Source organism: Antechinus flavipes, chromosome 4 (assembly GCF_016432865.1).
Source record: "Antechinus flavipes isolate AdamAnt ecotype Samford, QLD, Australia chromosome 4, AdamAnt_v2, whole genome shotgun sequence".
Classification (NCBI taxonomy): Eukaryota; Metazoa; Chordata; class Mammalia; order Dasyuromorphia; family Dasyuridae; genus Antechinus; species Antechinus flavipes.
The window spans coordinates 16,472,555-16,486,083 of NC_067401.1; the positions used below are offsets into that span (position 1 = coordinate 16,472,555).

A 13,529-nucleotide genomic window follows, 5' to 3' on the forward strand; every position below is an offset into this window, starting at 1 on the left:
CTGTGTCAGACACCAAGTTAAGTTGCTAGAGATACAAAGATGGGCAAAAGATAGTTGCTGTTCTCATGGAGCTCCCAACGTGCAAGCTGCCTATAAACCGACAAGCTGTTTTTTCAGTCATGTCCATCGTTTCCTGATTTTAAGTCGAATGCTGTTCACCATATGATCCATTCACTGCCGGTCCTATCGCTTCTTATGACCAAAGGAAAGGGAAGGCTGCTCAATTAGTCTATTGTTGTTGATTGACTGGGGTCGATTGGGCCGAGAGCAATATAAAACGATACAATACCCACTCTGTTCTAGACACTTGTGATTGAGTTCTTTCAGCCCCATCCAATTCTCTTGTGACCCCATTTGAGGTGTCCTTGGCAGAGATACCAGAGAGGTTTGCCATTCCATGTTCCAGCTCATTTTGCAGATGAGGAAACTGAGGCAAACAGAGCCAAGGGACTTGCCCAAGGTCACACAACTAGGAAATATCGGGGGCCAGATCGGAACTTGGGAAGATGAGTCTTTCTGAGGCCACTTCGGAGCTAATGAGAGAAAGCGCTGGAATTAAGGGGAGTGGAGGAAAGTGTTCTTGTAGAAGGCGGGACTTTAGGAGGGATTTGGAGGAAGCCAGAAAAGTCAAGCCGCAGAGGTGAGGAGGGAATTCTAGGCACGAGAGGGAGTGGCGAGTGTGAGGAACAGCAAGGAGGCCGATGTCCTTGGATCGGAAAGTAGGCGAAGGGGAGTGAGGGGTCCGAAGGTCGGCCCGGGAGGTTAAAACCAGAGTTTTCCCATTGATGCTGGGAGGCTGATTGAATCAGGGGTGGGGGAGGGGCGGTGTCATTAGCGTGGTCAGAGACCCTGCTGGAGAAGCGCGGTGGGACTGGACGACAGAGTGGAGGCGAGGAGGCCCAGCGGCGGCGGCTGCTGGTCCAGGTGAGAGGCCTTCGGGAGAGAGAAGGCAGAGGAAGATGATGGCACTTGCCCTTCACAGGCGTGGGGGGAACAAGCTCTGCATGGTTGTCAGAGCCCTTTACAAGCATCCCTGGTTTTATCCTCCAAACGACCTTGGGAGGTAGGGGTTATAACCCCCATTTTACAGATGCAAACGGAGACAGAGAGAGGCGCTAGGTGAGCTGCCCGGGTCCCAGCCGGTGCCCTAAGTAGTCTTCCCGGCTGCCCTTCCTGCCATTCCCGCCCGCGGCGGGAGAGCCTCCGGGAGCGGCAATGGGACCGCAGCCGCGGCAGGTGAGCCGGGGTCCCGGCCTCCCCCCTTGCTTGGGCTCGGGTCCAGGTCCGGTGCGCAGGAGGCGCGTGGGCGGGGTCTGCCGCCGGGTTGGGGCCCGAAGGGAGCAGGGGATTAATCTGGGCCCGGCAGGGCGGGACTTCCAACCTCAGTTTCCTCCTCTTCCTCCTCAGGCTCAGCCACGGGAAAGCAACGCATCCCCGCAGGCTCGGCCGCCGGCGGGCGGGGGCAGGGGCGGGCCTGCACGTGCACTCCGCCTCCCTGGACCCGGGCCCGGATTGGCCTAAGCGGCGGGGGCGGGGCCCGCCGGGCTCGAGGCCCCGCCCCCTCCCATTGGCCAGCGGCGGCGGCGGCGGACCCCGGAAGTGGACGGCGGGGACGGCGGCGGCGCCGGCGGCGGGAGCGGGAGCGGCGGGAGCGGGAGCGGCGGCTGGAGAAGAGGGCGAGGGGCGCGGGGCTCGGCGGGCGCGGGGAGCGGCGGGGCCGTCATGGAGGGGCTCCCCGCCCCCTCGGTGAGCGCCTGTCTGCGGGACTGGGACGAACTGCAGGAGGACTTCCAGAGCATCCAGGTGAGTGGTCGGGACCCGCCCCTGCAGCCGATTGGCAGAACCGGGCAGGTGCGGGCCCCGATTGGGCGGCGCGGGCTGTCCATCCCGGGGGTCGGGACCCTCCGCAGCTGCCCGCGGGCTTCCGCCGGCTGGGCGAACAAAAGGAAGAGCTGCCCCGAGGAGGGAGGCGGTGGGAGCCCTGGGGGGAGTGAGGGAGAGAGCGGGGCGGCGGAGGTCTGGCAGCCCTGCCTGATTCCCGGGCTTGCCCGGTTGGGAATGCCCCGCGTGGCGAACCCCGAGAGCCTGCGGCTGGCCTGACCATCTCATTTTACAGAGGAGGAAACTGAGGCCCAGGGCGGGGGCCCAAGGTCACCGGGAGCGGAGCCAAGTCGTCCGCTTTCCTCCTTTGCGGGCTCCTTGTCCGCCCAGAGTTCCCGCTGCCTTTGCAGTCGTGCTGGGGGCCGGGGCCGGGGCCGCGCGCACCCCCAAGCACACCCGCCAGCGCCCAGGCTCCCTGGTCCGAAGCTGGGGCAGCACCGCCCGGGGGCGCCCCTCAGGGTCCTCCCCACGGAGGCTGCCCGGGGTGGCCCCCGAGCCCTTTCCAAGTTGTGGCTCCTTGCTTGGACTGCTGGGCAGGAGGGCTCGGCCGGGGGCGCCACCTCCTCCACCCTTCTCGGAAACTTGGTTTCTGACACACTTGGGTGTCCCGGGCCTCCAGCTAACCTTCCCCAGCATGTCCTTCCTGACCCGCTACTGGGCACCGCGCCAACCAGCCCATTGTCCAGCTAGACAGCCCTGGGATGGGGCCGGAAATCGTGGGGAGGCGGCATTAACGGCCCCCAGGCCGTCAGGCGGGTCGCCTTGCAAGTGCCTTACTGCGGCTGCCGGGCCGCCCACCAGAGGGTCCGGGACCCTCGTGCCACCTGCGGACGCCGGCCAGGACTCAGGGGCCGCTGGAGACGCAGTCAGCCCCGCTGCAGCCGGTGCCCGGCCCCCCTCTCCCCGGCACTCCCTGCGTGCTCCTTGCCCAGAGTTTCAGTCCTGACCCCTGCCCACTGTGCGCACTGCATCTGGGTGTGGCTTTACCCAGAACCATGGATGCGCTCCAGTTTGGGGGCTGGCTTTGTCTGGTCCACGACTGCCAGCACCCGAGAGTTTCCCAATCCCGGGAACCGAGAATCTCTTCTAAGAGTCCCACCTCCAAGGGCAAAGGGCCCCTCGGCAGGAAATTGGGTGAAGGTCACCTAGAGCCTGTGCCCAGGGTACACTTGGGACTCAGCCTCAGATGTGCCCCAGGAGCGAAGGTTGGCCAGCTCAGCCCCAGGGGCGGGGAGCGCTCAGAAGAGCCCGAAAGCTCGCTGCTCCAGCTCTCCCCCGTTCCCTAAAAGTCAGGGGACCCGGGGCCCTAATGGAAGTGGTGGGAGGGGAGGCCGCAGGCTGAAAGCAGGGCCTTCCCTGTCGGTGCTCCTCATGGCCTAGCTGGGCACCGGCCCTCTTCCTCGCCATTGTAGGTGAAGGCCCACTGGGCACTGGAGGGGCCCCTAAAGGAAGAAGCTTCATTTTCATCGTGAGGGAACCCCTGTTGTGCTGATGGGAGACTCGACCCCTGCCCAACCCTCTCCCCAACTCGTCTGCTCTGAAATCATGAGCTTTCGAACTTGGGGCAGAATAGGCAGGGAACTCCCGCTGCTGGGGAGGCTGGCAGGGACTCCAGCTCAGTGACAGGAGGGACACGTGGATGGCTTCCTCGGGATCCCTGGACCGGCAGAGCAATGGGAGGAGCTGTCTCCTTGGAGGAGGTGGCCCGCTTGGCCAATGGGCTGGTTTCCATGTCACCCAGCACAGACATAAGAGATTTGAGATGCAGGAGGCCAGACAAGGGGCAGAGATTTGTGTTTACACCATCTGGAAGGGGAGAGATGCCCCCGTGGGTCAGTGGGCTGCTGCCATCCCCGGCGGGATGCCCCTTCCGCCCACCCTGAGACTCCTTGTTTTGTGCTTGCCTGGATTCCCAGTGCCCCACCAAGCAGTGGCCGGAGAAGTCTGGGCTCCTGAGTTCGGTGAAATGGCCACGGGGACTCCTCTCACTCAAAAGGCCCAAGGGGCCCTTTGCCCATGGGCGGGGGCTCCCAGAAGTTTCTCCATTGCTGGGATTGGTGAATGGTCATCGTGGAGATGGTGGGTGGGCCACCTAAACTGGGGAGCCTCCATGTTTCTGGATAAAGCCCTCAACTCTTCCTCCTTTCCCCCTAACCTGGAAAGCCACCTTCCCTTCCAGCAAACCACCCCCCTCCCATGGGGCCAGGCCCAGACTGAGCCTCCTCCCTCTGGTGGCTGGAGGGGATGTTGCTTGGTGCTCCACAGTGGGCATGGGGACCACCTTGGGGCCCGCCCATCTAAAGCAGCTTAGCCAGGATGTGGTTTGACTTAATCCCTCTGGGCGCCAGATGTCTGCAGCCCCTGCCCCTGCTCGGGAGGGTCTTTTGGGAACCCTTCCTCTTTCACCTCACCCGTGGTCCCCGAGCCTCATCATGGCTCCTCCCTTGCCCGCAGGAGACCCACCGAGAGTACCGCCAGAAGCTTGAGGACCTGACCAAGCTGCAGAGTCACTGTTCTACCTCCATTGCCCGGCAGAAGAAGAAGCTCAGAGAACTAGCCTTGACCCTGAAGAAGTACGTGCTTGGGGTGCTGGGGGTCACCAGCCCACTGATCTATGGGGAGAGGGAGAGCAATGGCGCCTGGGGCCCTTGGGAGGGCCGGGGGCCTCTGGGGCTCCAGAGCTGGCTTCCTAGGGCCCGGCCGGGACGGGGCGAGGCGAGCACCAAGAACCAGCCGTGGCTGGGCAAGGCAGGGCAGCCTGACCTGGCTGTTTGCTCATCTGTAAAATAGAACTGCTGGCCTGGAACAGAGAGGGGCTAAGTGGCGTCCGGAGCGTTGAGAAACCTGAAGCCAGCTTTGGGGGTCCCGAGCTGGTTGGGGTGTTCAGCAGCCCTTTGGGCCGGGGCGGGGGGAGTGTGGGGGGATCCTGGGATGGCCAGAGCTTCTGCAGCTGGGCCAGTCCCTCTTTTCCCACCATGCCCTGCAGATGCAAAGCCTCCATTCCATCCGACAAGGAGGAGATGCTGCAAGAGATCGAGAACCTTATCAAAGAACGACAGGGGACCTTCTTTGACATGGAGGCTTATTTGCCCAAGAAAAATGGGTGAGGAGACGGGCCGGTGCCAGACAAGCGGCTCCTCCATAGCGGGGCTGCTCTGGGCTCAGGCGGCCTCTGGGGCTGAGGGGGCCTCTTGGAACCCTCTTCGTCCAGATTCAGGGCTGGGCTGCCATAGGGGAGGGCAGAGGACGGCTCCATGTCCCGGAGGGCCCAGGGTTTGGAGGACTTGACCAGAGCTTCCTCACCCCGCTCTTCCTCGTCCCTCCCTCCAGGATCTACCTGAGTCTCGTCCTGGGAAGCGTCAATGTCACCCTCCTCAGCAAGCAGGCTAAGTAATCTTGCCCAGCCCCGGTGTCTCCCCTTCCCTACCCGCTCCCCAGCCTCCTCGGGAGCCAGCCTCGGGGTCCGGCTCTGCTGCTCCCACCAGTGGCTGAGCAAGCCCCTCGCCCTCTCCGGGTCTCCATGTCCCCCAAGTGAAATGAGGCTCTCTCCAGCCCCAACTGAGCAGCACGGGCTTGGGAGGGCAGCCAGAAGTCCCAGCCCGTCCCGGGGCTTCTGCCCGACGTGGGGCTCGGTCTGGCTCGAGACTCAGGGAGTGTGGCCTGACCTCCCGCCCGCAGGTTTGCCTACAAGGACGAGTACGAGAAGTTCAAGCTTTATCTCACCATCATCCTCATCATCATCTCCTTCACCTGCCGCTTCCTCCTCAATTCTAGGTGGGTCCTTGGGCGGCTCTGGGCCGGACCGAAAACTCTGGGGCTGATGGGTGGGGCCGGGAGACTCGGGCCTCCTGCTCCCAGGTTCCTCCTGTCTCCACCGCCCCAAGTTGCAGTTCCTCTTTGTCATCCTCAGGGTGACAGATGCAACTTTCAACTTCCTGTTGGTGTGGTACTACTGCACGCTGACCATCCGGGAAAGCATCCTCATCAACAATGGGTCCCGGTGAGCTGCCCCAAACACGCTGTGGCCCGGCCCGTCTCCCCTCCGGAGTGGGGGGGCTGCAACTTCCTTTCCTCCAATGCCCCCAGGGGAATCCCTTTACGGGGTGGGTGGGTGGGAGTGATCCTGCCCGGTTACCAGGACCAGCTGGAAGGCTGGGGGAGGTGGCGGGGCGGGAGGGCTTCTGGGAAGGGAAGTCGAGCCGTCCCTCTCCCCTGTCTCAGGATCAAAGGCTGGTGGGTGTTTCATCACTACATCTCCACCTTCCTGTCCGGAGTCATGCTGACATGGTGAGCCTCCTCCCTCCGGGCCCCCCATTTCTCAGCTCCGTCCTCGCCTTCCCCAGAGCCACAGGCAGAGCCGGGGGGGGAGCTCGGGGGCCTCTCATCCGGGGCTCACGTTTTATAGAAAAAGGAGACGGATGAAGAGAAGGGGGGGGGGGGGGAGCTGCAGCCCCGGATCCTGGTGCTTACACCCTGAACCTGGGGCCACAGGAGGAGGGAAGGGAGACGCCTCCTCACCGCTTCTCTTCCCTACCCCAGGCCCGATGGGCTCATGTACCAGAAGTTTCGAAACCAGTTCCTGTCCTTTTCTATGTACCAGAGTGAGTCTCAGATTGTGGATCCCCTTTCAGCAGGGGCCTCCCCCACCCCTTGTCACCACCTCCGGGATGGCCTTGGGGATTGCATTACCACTTGCTCCTTGGGGGGTTGAGGGAGCCTGGGGCTGGGATGAAGGGTAATGAACCCGGGCCCTCCTAAGGGGGGAGGGGCTCAGAAGAGGAGCCTCCCCGCATCTCTGGCTCTCCTCGACAAGGGCTTCCTTAACAGGGCCTCCCTCGGCCTTCTCTGCCAGGCTTTGTACAGTTCCTCCAATACTACTACCAGAGCGGCTGCCTGTACCGCCTGCGGGCCCTGGGCGAGAGGCACAACATGGACCTCACTGTGGGTGAGTGGAGCCTCTCCTTCCTCCCAGGAAGGGAAGGAGAGGTCTGGCTCCCAGCAGCCTTCACCCTGGGACTCTGCTCCTAATGCCGCTCTCCTTTCCTTTGTTCCTTCTGCCAGAGGGCTTCCAGTCCTGGATGTGGAGGGGTCTCACCTTCCTTCTCCCCTTCCTCTTCTTTGGCCACGTGAGTCTGCAGACCCCTTACCCTCCCGCTCCCCGGTGCCCCTAGCGCTAGGCCCAAAGCTGGGGAAACACCCTCCCCCTCCCCCCTGGAGAGCAAGGACACCTTCCAAGGGGCAGCCCCGGCAGAGACTTCTTCCCGGGGCCAGGCCCAGCCCTGCCACGAGCCTCAAACTCGTTTCATCCTTTAGTTTTGGCAACTGTTTAATGCGGTGACCCTGTTCCAGCTGGCCCGGGAGCCCCAGTGTAAGGAGTGGCAGGTGAGTGCTGCCCGGGGAGGCGAGGAGGAGCACCCGGCGCCCACGAGAGGGCCGCCGTCTGCCATCCTGCCCTTTTCCCTCCAGGTGCTCATGTGTGGCCTCCCTTTCCTGTTGCTCTTCCTCGGTAACTTCTTCACTACGCTCAGGGTGGTTCACCAGAAATTCCACAGCCAACAGGGAAACAAGAAGGACTGATGCCGGGGCCAGACGCGGGACGAGCTCAAGGCCAGACGCGAGACGAGCTCTGCCCCGATCCCTTGGCCTTGCCTTGAGCTGAGACCCACGGCAGCCGCCACCTTTTCTCCTTGTCCAGGAAAATCAGTGACTGGCCCCAGAGGAACTCTTCCCTCCTCCACCCCACCCCTAATCACAGGGACGATGCATTGTTGGGTAAGGGCAGGTACCCTACCTGGACTGGGACCTTCTGCCCGTAGCCAGCTCCTGCTCCCTAAATGAACCCTGCACTTATGGGGTCCAAGAAAAAATCCTCCCATTTCCCCTGGTTCCTCTTGTTCTAGCCCCCCTCCTCATACCCTCAGGCCCTTTGTGAGCCTCGGTGCTGAAGCTATGGCAGTGAGAAGCGTGGCCATAATAAAGGGATTGGCGGGGGCTGGAGGTGGCTGGACTGGAAGCCTTTTCTTACTGGACCCAAGGGCAGCTCCGTGATACATTGCCCAGCTGCTGCTCATCCCCATCTGCCCCAGGGCCTGGGCAGTGGTGGCCAGGCAGCCCTTGGGGAGCTGGAGACACTCCTCCAGCAGCTGGATGGGAAGCCTGGGCTTGCAAGGAACATCTCCCACACTCCTCTGGGCTCAGCACGTGGATGAATGGAACCAGTAAATTCTTGGGAGGGAGGGGGCGCTAAGGAAATTTTGCCTGTTTTCATCATAGTGAACAAACTGACACAAGGCTATTTGGTACAGTTTTCACATTTAATATGGGGGAACAATATCAACTAACAAAGTCCTCTAGGAACTCTATTCACATCGGGAGGAACAGCTGGTCTGGATGAGGTTCTAGAACTCACTCAAGCAAATGCTGCTCACACAATTACAAGCTACTCCAAGGGCAGATACAGAAAAAAAAAAAAAAACAATTTTATTCCAAGATCAAAGAATATTTCAAAATAATTATTTACACTCATTGGACGTTCTGGGGGGTTGCACCCAGCACTCTCCTTCCAAAGCCTGCTTCATGGTTGAGCCAATGCCAACGGGAAGGAAACTTGGGGAACAGGAGGAAGGGGAGCCATGGAGGCCGCACAAGGGCACAAGCCCCAGCTTTGAGACTGCTCCCTCCACTCCCCCTTACTCATTGAGCAGCAGCTTTCAAGGCCTTGGCCAAAGGCCACAGGACACCGACCCCCCAATTGGGGGGAAGGAGGTGGGCATTTTGGCACAGGAGAGCCCTGGCCGGAGGCACCCTGGACTCCAGGCACTGGGGAAGGGACCGACGCGGTCCCTTAACTCCTCTTCCACAAGGAAGAGGAGCTGGGCTCCCCACTCCGATCCCAGTAGCACTTGGGAATTGAGGTAGAGGGCCCTGGGCCGGGGATGGGAGGCAGGCTTGGCCTGCCCCCCCACCCCCTCGCCCAATCCCAAACTCCTGACCTCAAGAGCAGGGAAGCAGCAGAGTGGTCCCGTGCCTCTCTGGGGCAATGGAAAGAGTGACCAAGGCAGCCAGCGGGCTCTGCGGGGGTGGCCAGGCTTCCCCCAGAACCCCCCTCCCCCACGGCCAGGCCAAGTGGAAATAACCTAGTAAGAGTGAGAAGGCAAAGAGAAAAGGGCTGATTACAGAACAACGGGGCTGGGCGGGTGGGCGGGGCCGAGGCCGCCTCCGGCCCCTTGCGCTCTCTCAGTCCCCAGGCTAGCTCCACACATCCAGGGAGTAGCGCCCCTTCGCCATCAGTTTCTTGATGAAGTCCACAGCCTGGGATTGGCTCATGCCCCCGAGCTCGGTCGCGATCTCACAGAACACGTTCTGCACATCCCGGGCCATGTTCCGGGCATCCCTGGAGGCCGGGAGGAAGGAAGCCAAGGGGGTTAGATGCGGAGGCCGCGCCCCGAGCCCCCCTCCCCCTGCAGAGCCCCCCAGTCCCGCCGCGCCGCACCCCCGCCCCGCTCCCACTCACCCGCACACGTAGATGTGCGCGCTGTCCTCCTGGATCAGTTTCCAGAGATGCTCTTTGTTCTGCTTCATCAGGTGCTGCACGTAAACCTGGTGGGGACGCGGCGGGTTGGGGGCCGGCTCAGCCTCGGGCTCGCGGCCCCGCCCCCCTCCTCGAAGCCCCGGCCCCTCCCTCCCGCGGTCTCACCTTCTGGGCCTGCTCCCGGGAGAAGGCCACGTGGAGCTGGGAGAGGACTCCGTCCTTGTGGAAGCGCGCCAGCTCCTCCCGATACAAGTAGTCCTCATCGGCCCGTCGGCAGCCGTAGTACAGCACGGTCTCCCCCACTTCCTTACCTGGGGGCACCAGAGAGGGCCTGAGCGCGGGCTCGGGCCCGGGGGGGAGGGGAAAGGGGAGGAGCCGAGGTCCGAGCCCGCCTTACCCTGCTCCTTCAGCCACGCTCGCTCCTGGATGAAGCCCATGAAGGGGGCGATGCCGGTGCCCGGGCCGATCATGATGACGGGCGTGGTGGGCTTGAAGGGCAGTCGGAACTGTGACTTGCGCACAAACATGGGCACGGTGGCCTTGTTCCCGTTCTCCTGGGCGGGCTCCTTGGCCCGGAGCCAGTTGGTGGCCACGCCCTTGTTGATTCGGTCCGCCTTGGTCTTATACTCCACCACCACGGCACAGATGTGAACCGAGTTGGGGTGAACCTGGAGGGCGGCAGCGAGGGGGGCGTCGGAGGAAGGGCGAGGCCCGCGGCCATTTCCTGGCCGGGCCCCCCGAGCTGGCCCGCGGCCGGGCCCTTGGCTAGGAATCTGGTACTTTGAGCAAACCGAGGCCGGCGCCCTTCCCTCCTGTATCACTTTCCCCCAGTCTGAAACTGAGGAGGCAGAGCAGGAATCACTGCCCCCCCTGCTCCCGCTTCCCGTAACTGCACCCGGGGACCCCCAGCTCCCCTCCCTCCCCGTCTCTAACCAGTTTTCACATCGATCCCCCCCAGGTCCGAACACAGAGCCAACCCTCAGAGCCCCCTTCGGCCTCTTCTGGGGCTCTCTGCCAGGGCATCCTCCACACCCAGGCCAGAAGCATCTTCCCCCACTCCAGGCCCACCCTCATATAGCCCCCTCCTCCTTTGGCCTTTAAAACCCTTCACCTCCCAGCCCGGGCTGAGCAGCCTCCAGGCCACCCCCCACTCCTGGGCCCACAGAGCCTTTCCTGACTGCCCCATCCCAGCAGCCACCCTCCCAAAGGGCCCCCGGGGGAGAATGGAGGGCCCGGGACCCTTCCCTGGCAGGTCCCTACATCTCCCTCATGCTCCAGGAGCTGGGGGAAGGTGCGCTGGCCCAGAAAACCTCTCATGATATGGCGAGGGCATCCCCTGGTTTGGGGGAGCCCCTGGAGACTCTTCCACCATTTTACTTTTAAGAAGCCAGGGGTGAAGGGCAGGGCAGCCATTGAGGGCTTCACTGGCCCAGATGCCAAGGGGCTTTACGGCTGCTGACTTAGGCCCAGCCCAAAAGGGTTATCTTGGGGGGGGGGCGCGCTGGACTCCCCCCATCCACCTCTCCCCTCCTCCTCTGCTGCCCTCGGGACCACCTGCCTCCTGACACTGATTGGCTTCCCAGGAGCTGGAGCACTGGGCCGGGCCGCTCCTGAAGGGGCAAGAAAATGAAGCAAGAGGTGGCTGGGAACGGGGCGAGGGCAGTGCTAAAATCCGAGGCGTCCGAGGTTCTCTGTGCATCCCCTCACCTGGCGAGGGAGCCACCACTAGTATTCCTGTCATTCCCATTGTACAGATTAGGAAACGAGGCGCTCTCTGCTGAGCAATATTGACTGTTAGGGGAGCGGACCTTCTGGGGAGCGCGGCTTCCTGCCCGGAGCTGCGGAGACCCCTCTTAAACCTACCTTGGAGGAGGAGGCGATGGAGTAGTAGCGGACCTGCAGGCGGGGCAGCAGCTCACACAGGTGGTCAATGGGGGGCCGGAGGGAGGGGTAGTCCTGAAGAATGGCCAGGATGTTCCTCCTGGCTTCCACGACCCAGCTCAGGTACAGCTCCTATGGAGGGAAGTGAGAGGAGGACCGAGGGTGAGGCTGCCGGCGGGGCCGAGGCGGCGGGGGGCCGAGCCGGGGCCGGGGGGAGGGCTCACCTTGCCCTCGCCCGATGAGGACGCCATCTTGCGGAGTTGCTCCTGTTCGGCGGGCTCCCCAGCGTACTGTGCCAGCTCGTAGAGGACGTTGGTTCGGGGGGGATTGGTGATGTCCAGGTAGTAGGTGAGCGCCGTGCGGTAAGTGGTGGGGCAGGGGAACGGATGCTTCTTGTTGGACTCCTCTGCAAGACAGACAGACAACTGACTGGGGGATGCACACCTGGGCCTGTGCCCTCTCCCAGATCGGCCTGATCCTGAACCAAGGCCCTTAAGAGCCCTGGGCACTGGGGAAAGATGGAGGCAGCTCCAGCGCGTGCGCACACAGCCATGCACTCACATTCACATACATACACCCATGTACTCACTTACATACACTCACACACACACTCACACTCACCACCAGGACCATACCCCAATGACCCGGCACCTGACTACCCCACAGCTCTGCTCCAAAGCCCCCTCTGGAATACAGTAACCCCAGTTTTCTCGGCCTCTGCTCCCCAAACTGGCCATTCCCTCTACTCTCCATCATCTCTCTCCTTACGCAGGGGAAAACTTGTGGGGAGCTGGGGGGATTCTCGGCATCCAAGGGAGCAGCCTTCATCTGCCCAGATTAGCGGCCCAACAGTTGAGCCAATAAGGAAAGCAGAAACTTGACATAATCACTTTCCATCTCGGGCCTCGGGTCTCTCTCTGATAAATTAGGAAGCTTCAGTCCCAGGGCTCCCAAGTCAGCAACAGTTTTAGGAACAGGCTGAAAAATCCCTATAAAACCCCCTGTGGGGGCCTGGCCCAGGCCGGTATGGGCTTCCCCAAAGCAGTTCTGTGCCATCTCACAGAAAGGGGGAGGCGTGAGCGGCGAGCCCGGGACGGGCAGACTCACCATCCAGGTTGTTCAGGGACATGACCACATCCAGGTCAGCCCCCAGGATCTCTCCGAGCTGGTTAACGAGCGACGCATCGTTGGCCGGGTACACAGCAACGTGGTCCCCGGACTCGTACCTGGAGATGGAAAGCAGAGTTACAGGTCCAGGCTCCGACCGGCTGGGACCCCCACGGTCACCTATGAATCCCCCATTCATGTTTTCAGGTGAGAAACTGAGGCCCAGCCGCGCAATGGGTGTGCAAGGTCCTCCGACTGGTGAGAACCCCCGATCCAGCCCGTTTCTGTGCGGGGCATTCGGCTGCCTGTGGAGGCGGCAGGAGGCCCCCCCGCCCCAGAAGGCCCAGGGGAGTCGGGGTCTCCTACCTGATTTTGGAGTTTGAGATGTCTAGCTCCAGATGCATGAGATGGCGTTCTCCGCCCTGGTTCAGCTTCCGATTTGTGGTCACGGTAGCCAGGAAAGGATTCTTGGCATCAAAAGGCCTGCGAGGAAGAACTCTGTTGGCATCCAGATGTCCCGAAGCACAAGGACACGGCAGGGAAGGGCCAATGATCCCTCCCGCCTCGTCCAGGACGGCCCCGCCCCCGACCAGAGCCAGAGCCGATTGAGAACGCCAGGAGGCCTCTCGGAATGGCCGATCAGTGCCAGGCCGGCTCCCCCCCTCCCTCCCAGGCAGGGCGCGCTGGACAAGCGCAGTGACAGCTCATGCTTACGTTGCCCCCTCAGTTTAAGGCATGTTTCTTACAACCACCTCAGTGGGAGGGGGAACAAATGAAGGTCCTCAGAGAAGAAGCTTTCTTAGTCATAGGCACCCGGGGGCGGCACCTGTCAGAATCCGAACCCAAGGCCCTGACCTTTTCCCTCTGCTTTGGGGAGAATGGGGAGAGGGTGGGCAGCCACAGGCCCTCAAAAAACAATTCCCTTGCTATGGGGCCAAGTCTCCCCTCTTGTGGAAGCAAAGTGGGGGAATGCACAGAGTGCCGGGCCGGACACTGGAAAATCGAGTTCAAATCCGACCTCAGACACTTAAGAGTTGTATGGCACAGGATCAAATCATTTGCCTTACTTTTCTCATCTGCAAAATGGGTGCTATTGTTATAGCACCTACCTGCCAGAATTGTTGTGAGG

At 62.0% G+C, this 13,529-nt stretch overlaps 2 protein-coding genes across 4 annotated transcripts in view; one reads left to right on the forward strand and one right to left on the reverse strand.

The window, feature by feature from the left end:
* Nucleotides 1–1,662: 1,662 nt before the first annotated feature.
* TMEM120A (transmembrane protein 120A) lies at nucleotides 1,663–7,878 on the forward strand. Its single transcript, XM_051991891.1, has 12 exons — nucleotides 1,663–1,803; nucleotides 4,336–4,454; nucleotides 4,868–4,984; nucleotides 5,212–5,271; nucleotides 5,560–5,655; nucleotides 5,792–5,881; nucleotides 6,103–6,168; nucleotides 6,421–6,482; nucleotides 6,734–6,826; nucleotides 6,943–7,007; nucleotides 7,195–7,263; nucleotides 7,348–7,878. Exons 1-12 carry the CDS (start codon nucleotides 1,723–1,725, stop codon nucleotides 7,456–7,458), a joined length of 1,029 nt encoding a protein of 342 aa, XP_051847851.1. The 5' UTR covers nucleotides 1,663–1,722; the 3' UTR covers nucleotides 7,459–7,878.
* Nucleotides 7,879–8,176: 298 nt separating this feature from the next.
* The window catches only part of LOC127558660 (NADPH--cytochrome P450 reductase), an 81,960-nt gene continuing 76,607 nt past the window's right edge, over nucleotides 8,177–13,529 (reverse strand). For all 3 annotated transcript variants that reach the window (XM_051991890.1, XM_051991888.1, XM_051991889.1), the window contains 8 exons: nucleotides 12,767–12,883; nucleotides 12,401–12,519; nucleotides 11,518–11,699; nucleotides 11,276–11,425; nucleotides 9,810–10,080; nucleotides 9,578–9,723; nucleotides 9,395–9,480; nucleotides 8,177–9,274 (listed from right to left, as the gene is read on the reverse strand). In XM_051991890.1, the coding sequence (XP_051847850.1) occupies nucleotides 9,130–9,274; nucleotides 9,395–9,480; nucleotides 9,578–9,723; nucleotides 9,810–10,080; nucleotides 11,276–11,425; nucleotides 11,518–11,699; nucleotides 12,401–12,519; nucleotides 12,767–12,883 (1,216 nt within the window). In that variant the 3' untranslated portion in view covers nucleotides 8,177–9,129. The remainder of the gene's footprint in view (nucleotides 9,275–9,394; nucleotides 9,481–9,577; nucleotides 9,724–9,809; nucleotides 10,081–11,275; nucleotides 11,426–11,517; nucleotides 11,700–12,400; nucleotides 12,520–12,766; nucleotides 12,884–13,529) is intronic.

Bases quoted from the DNA above. Each gene is read 5' to 3' on its own strand.
- TMEM120A (XM_051991891.1), top strand. From the start codon at position 1,723: ATGGAGGGGCTCCCCGCCCCCTCGGTGAGCGCCTGTCTGCGGGACTGG. The intron at 1,804-4,335 runs GTGAGTGGTCGG...CCTTGCCCGCAG, and splicing joins AGGACTTCCAGAGCATCCAG to GAGACCCACCGAGAGTACCG. The intron at 6,483-6,733 runs GTGAGTCTCAGA...CTTCTCTGCCAG, and splicing joins GTCCTTTTCTATGTACCAGA to GCTTTGTACAGTTCCTCCAA.